The sequence below is a fragment of the Pteropus alecto genome, unplaced genomic scaffold (assembly GCF_000325575.1).
Source record: "Pteropus alecto unplaced genomic scaffold, ASM32557v1 scaffold57, whole genome shotgun sequence".
In the NCBI taxonomy this organism is placed as follows: Eukaryota; Metazoa; Chordata; class Mammalia; order Chiroptera; family Pteropodidae; genus Pteropus; species Pteropus alecto.
In genome coordinates, this window is record NW_006442508.1 from 114,403 (window position 1) to 120,748 (window position 6,346).

General features: G+C 32.4%; 1 protein-coding gene across 2 annotated transcripts in view; it reads left to right on the forward strand.

The window, feature by feature from the left end:
• LIAS (lipoic acid synthetase) overlaps positions 1–5,899 on the forward strand; it is a 15,628-nt gene extending 9,729 nt beyond the window's left edge. For both annotated transcript variants that reach the window (XM_015597600.2, XM_006922442.3), the window contains exons 8-11: positions 1,341–1,486; positions 2,407–2,477; positions 3,305–3,416; positions 5,565–5,899. In XM_015597600.2, coding sequence (XP_015453086.1) covers positions 1,341–1,486; positions 2,407–2,477; positions 3,305–3,416; positions 5,565–5,617 — 382 coding nt within the window. In that variant the 3' untranslated portion in view covers positions 5,618–5,899. The remainder of the gene's footprint in view (positions 1–1,340; positions 1,487–2,406; positions 2,478–3,304; positions 3,417–5,564) is intronic.
• Positions 5,900–6,346: the final 447 nt, after the last annotated feature.

The following is a 6,346-nucleotide window of genomic DNA, read 5'->3' on the forward strand; positions in this document are numbered from 1 at the left end:
CAACAAAATGACTGTAAATATCACCCATGATATTTCTACCCAGTAAAATCAATTACTAACATCTAAGTGTATATATACTTATGTATTTATATATGTATGTGTTTTGTTACACACATAATGAGCATCTTTTTTTCTTTTTAATAGTGTATTACAAGTGCCAATTATTTTTTCAAAGACTAGTTTTCAAAAAAAATTACACAAACAGTTGCTTTGCTTATAATTCTAAAAAACAGACCTTTAAAATGCTATTGGCACTAATACATGCAATAAATAATACTGAGGAAAAACTGGTATCATTCAGATGTATTTTAAGTCTCTTTTTAAAAGTAAAAACTTTTTTTTAGTAATTTGGTAGTGATTTTATTAGCTTCTCTACATTGTTCTTTGTTGGAGAACTTGAAAGAAGTATGATAAACAATAACTATTTCCACTAAATCATAAACAATAGGAAGCATAACAAATTCAGTGGAGAAATACTTTCAGAAAGTAATTATATTCTGTATTATCAGTTTTGTGGTTATTTTTAAATTCATAAACTTGTTTCCTCTCTTCTCTGTGAACCGGTCTCATTAAAAATAACAGCCACAACAACAAATGGATTACAAAAAATGAAGGTGCATTTGAATTCAAATGAATGCTGGTTTAACAGCAACTTTCTGTCCTTTGGGCCCTGTCCCCATTTAAGCCATGATGGTTTGGCCCCTGTTGAAGTCTGGCACACAGCCTGTTTCAGCTCTGTTATAGCTCATGATACCACCACCAGTGAGTGGTGCCAATATCCCTGGTTTTGCTTAAGAAACATTATCCTTTCCAGTGAAAATTCCAGAATCATGTATTTTTTAACCAAGAGATGTCAATGTTGCATACTCACCAGCAGAGGGCAGCTCAGTCTTTAGAAAAGAAATGAACATAAAAGTTTCAGATCTTTGAAATGTGGGTGCAGGTTAAAGTTTTTTTTGTTCAGCATCAAGATTTCCTTCTACTCTTGTTCTCCCTTCAATACCTCTTATAATTACTCATTTTGACCTTTAAAATTCTGGTTTCTTAATAAGTAATTCATAAATTGAATTCCATTTTCATTTTCTCTGCCCCTGTCATATCTCATGATACCACCACCAGTGGCCGGGTGCCCAAACTTGAAAGTCAACAGAGCTTGGTGGCCCAATGAAGCCTTATTTTCTACCCTAAAATAACAGACATTTGTTCACTAATTCTACCATCGAACTATATCATATGATAAAATGTCCAGAATGTAATTTCTGGTGTTTCAAGTTGCTTGCATAACTATGTACTTAGTTGAGCTTGTTATTCTTGCTGACAACAGCCCTGCTGTTTTCAAGGAAAGTTCGTGATCCTCGGGCCAGTTTTGACCAGTCTCTACAGGTGCTGAAACACGCCAAGGAGATTCGGCCTGATATTATTTCTAAAACATCTATAATGTTGGGTTTAGGCGAGAACGACAAGCAAGTATATGCAACAATGAAAGGTAAAGATATTGAAAAATGGAGACTCCCGTTTAATTTGCGTAATAGCAGGAACCCCACTTAGAAGACCCTGTTATGCCTTCATAATCTCAGCGAAAGTGCTAGTAAAAACAAACAGTATATGGTTATAAACAGCAGCATACAAAGGAAAGGAAGTGTATTTTCTTAGAACTTTATGGAATGGAGTACAGGAAGTTCAGGATATACAATTTCCTGTTTTATTCTCCACCCTTTTATCAAGTAAGAATATGATTTTGTCTACTTGTATTATTCAGTCATTGGACAATTTTTGAGAGCCATCCAGTACTAGGAGCTCTGGCTGACACTGACATTTCAAAGATGATAAATCCAAACCTTTGAGGAAGAGCTTACTTGTAGCATTGTCACATAACATGATATGCTTTGGACTTTGCTGAACTCCTATAGCCTATTTGTTTTGGGCTTTTTATGTTTTAAAATATAAAAGCTTTTATTTACCTGAGGGTCCTTAGCCTTCTTGCGATTATTGGATCAAAAAGTAATAAGTTCAAATAGTAATTAAAAGCTACTCTTTACCACAATGCATACAGTTTTACTAGAAAGATTCTGATGTCAGAGATCAACTCATATCCCCCAGAGCATCTCTTGTACATTTATCAAAAGCCTAATACAGCATGTTATGTCTATAATTAAGAGTCATTTGTCCATATATCAGCCCCACATGACTGTCTTAATTATTCCTCTGTTTTTAATTTTTACCATATTTCCTGGCACATAAATACCTTTGAATGGATAGATACAGTCTTATTTTCTAATACCAGGATTATAGACCAGGATAAAGGACACACTGTTCTGAAGTAAAATTATGTTCTGGAAAATTAAGCTTAAATCCAGAATTTTAGCATCATAAAAACATCTGCTAATGTGTGCTTGTTTTCTCTAGCACTTCGTGAGGCAAATGTAGACTGTTTGACTTTAGGACAATATATGCAGCCAACAAAGCGCCACCTTAAGGTACAGCTAACCTTGAATTGGCAAATGTTTATTGGTAATTTGAATTAAATCTTTATTATACATAGGTAAAATTAAGAAGCTGTCGGCAAAAATATAATGTTCCATGTATATTCTCAAATTTCAGTTTCCATTTTATCTGCATAAAGCAGCTACACTGTCACTTATTTGCTGTCCCCAAAATTATATAACCTAAGTGAACCTACAAAAAAATTTTTTTTAACTTGAGAATGTACATGGAACATTATACTAAAAAGCCAGCAGCTTCTTAATTTTAAAATTTAAAAGTTTTTTTAAAAATTGGGAAATTGCATTTATACTCACTTGGTAATCTTGCGATTTGTTTTAGAGTTATATAAGAGCCAGAGATAAGAAAAGTCAGGCTTACTATTTTTATATCAGACATTTATTCATTCAAGAAAGTTTTCTTGAGTAGTGACTATGTGCCAGACACAATGCTAAGCAGAAGATACAAGATGAATAAGACACCGTCTTGTCCTCAAGAATCTTATAGAAGGGACTAATTTTTTATTATACCTATTAGCCAAATAAAGGAATGATACAGATATATAATCTATAATCTCATTTTCTTTCTCCATCCTTTGGAGTAGTTAATATAATACAAAGTTAAAGTTTTCTCTTTTCTCTCATATTCCCTCTAAGTGGGGTGGGGGACAGTGGGTAACCAGTGAGGAGGGAGAGTAAGAAACCTGGGGACGCTTGGTTAAATTATAACATGAAAGCCACACTGAATGCATGGGTATAGATTTTCTATAGAATCAAAATGGTTTGTGAAAATTCTAGAATCTATCAGAATTCTTTAAATCTAGGTTGAAGAATACATTACTCCTGAAAAATTCAAATACTGGGAAAAAGTAGGAAACGAACTTGGATTTCATTATACTGCAAGTGGCCCTCTGGTGCGTTCTTCATACAAAGCAGGTAAGTTAGACCACAAGGAATGGTTTTATGTAGACCATAACTTTCCACATTGCAATTATAATAGCTGTGGTTGTCTTTTGTGGGGTAAAAAGTGTTTTTCTGGAACATCCTTAGGAGATTTGCTCCATAAGGGTCATATTAAGGAAAAATTTTCTCTTAAACCTGCTTTGTTCCTTAAAGAAAAAATCCTTCCCCCGCCCCTTCCTTTAATAGCTCAGTTACTATGATGAAAGCAGAAGTAAACGGTTTACTCTATATGTGGATTTCAATAATAGGTTATTCAGAAATGACAAAGATCAGTCAGGCATATAACATGGTTTTCTGGAAAAATGTATATTCATTTGACAGTGATATCACCTGTCTCTCCAAACTCCCAATTTCAGATCAGTTAAAACCTTGAAAACTATCTATTCAATAGCACTGCTGCTTGCACCAGTATATTTGTGTTTTTCCTCCCAGAAGCAACAGAAAAAAATGCTTAAGATTATTTTCCCTATAGAAATTTTTAGTGTTTTTACTAGCTATAATGCCTTTTTACACCTTTGTGATTTTAGCTCTTGATTTGGTCAATAGTTTGAGCTGACTTATGAAAATAAAAGCCTTTTCCAAGAAATAAAAAGTCACGTAGTAATAGCCATCAAAAGGTCAATGAGAACATATCTAAAGATTGAATTTAATCTAAAAAAATGTTTATGATGTTTTCCCTGTCAGTTAAACTTAACAATTAAAAATTTTGAAGACTATACAGCTAGTTATTTTTTGGATAGTAATATAATAATAATAAATAATAGTAATATATTTAGTAATAACAGTAATATATTAGACTCTGATTTTGTAATAAACTATATTACTATTAATGATCTTTTAAATGACATTGGAGTCTAAATCAAAGATATGTTTAAATTAGGCATAAATTCTATTTATAAAAATTTATGTGCAAGTATTGATAATATTCATTGTGTTCTTATAAAGAAATTGAAGACATTTTAATGTATTAACAACAGCTTATCCAAGTTACAAAACCTAAGAATTTGATTCAACACTGACAGGATGTGGGGACTTTGGAAACCAGTAACTACAAGTGATTCATTCTTCAAGTGGTCACTGGCAAGCTAAAACTATATATAAAAGATAGGGAAAAAAAATCAGCTTTCAGAGTATTTAAAGTACAGTGATATCATTTGAGTTTTTGTGGGTTTTTTTTCGGAAAATTTCTAAATTCATAAGGAAGTGAATTATGAACTTTTTAATGCTTTTTAAATTACTAGTAAGATCAAATTCTGGTATGTAGAACATTAGACTCAGATGATGGATTAGGGTCTGATAATGTTGATTCTACTCTTATCAGATTTAGAGGAGGTATGGAGCCACACACATTATTCTTTTCATTCCTTGACTAGGTTATGAGCTTTGGAATTCTTGGTGATTGTGTACGGAGAGGATCATCACAATTCTGCTTGTATATTAAGATGACAAAAGTTTATCAGACTCCACATAAAATCAGGCCTACAGTGCTGTGAGCTCTGCCAGTAAGCATTGTGCCATGCTGTAACAGTGGTAGACTAAATGGAACCCTAGGACCTGAAAAGCAGCTAACTTATTGCACAGGCACAACTTAAGGGGTCAAGAGAAAGCCCATTATAAGTAACGATCTCTTGCTTCCCTTAGAGGAGAATAAGCTAAAGAGATACCATCAGACGAGTCTGCTCAAATGCAGCAAGTTCTGTTTTATAAACATCAGATCCAGGCTAATAATGTAGCAGAATTGCTCTCTGAAATTAATTGTGCAAACAGCAATACTTTTGTCAGTGATAAGGAACAGATAGTACATCTAAAGTGGAATAAATGTATAGAAGCAGACCCATCGATACAATAGTCACCCTTTATAATATTGAGTTACTAGAAAGAAGAGTAGAAACTGGAGTGATAAAAAAAAACTTTTTTAAGAACAGCGACTGATCATTATTGTTGGGGGAAAAGGCCAAAGATATAGGGGATATGTGAGGTTAGAAAATTATTGCCATTGAGATTTGAGAAGAGAGAAATGCCAATAAATACAAAAGTCTTCTTTAAACGGAAACACTAAAGTATAATTATTCTGAAATTACTTTAAAGTGATACTAATATATTTTCATTTTTCTTAAATAGGTGAATTTTTCCTGAAAAATCTAGTGGCTAAGAGAAAAACAAAAGCCCTCTAACATTTAACAAGACATCAAGATCACAGGAATTTTTAAAATTTGATTCCAACTGATAACAGGTAGTGTCAGGATACCTACACTTCAGTGGATGAACTCGTTTTTTATTTTAAGAAAAATGTCAATAAGCCATGCATATTTAATTATAGTAATTTATTTGTCTTTTACCGTGTCTTCTATGTCCCAGTAAACAATCACTTTATATGATGTAATCATAAAACATCTTTATGAGTTTACTGTTAACAGTATAATTTAAAAATACATTAAAACTAATATAAAATAATATTGAATGTCAACTCTAATTGAAAAATAAAAAGTAAGAAAATACATTAAAAACTTCTAGACAATCTTTCAAGACTGTTACCTGTACATCATTGACACAATTCATTTCTGAAAAATGACATGCCGTAATGAATCAGTCGACATAGCTTGAGACTATGGTCAGTTTACTTATGATTAACATGTTTTTTCCATAATAGTAAAATATCATTGGAATAATTTAGAAAGACTTAAGAGTTTAAGTATGGATTTATTTTTACTTTGATACCACTACTTTAGACCTGCAAAAACAGTTTTACATTAGTTACTTGTTTAGGGCTTCTATGAAACTAAGACCTTGGTGTTGTCCAAGACTGGAAAATATAACCTAAAAATAACAATATTAACCTTCATTTTATAATAGTTTGCTACATCTGCATGCACTCTCCCATTATATGATAGTAATGACCTGAG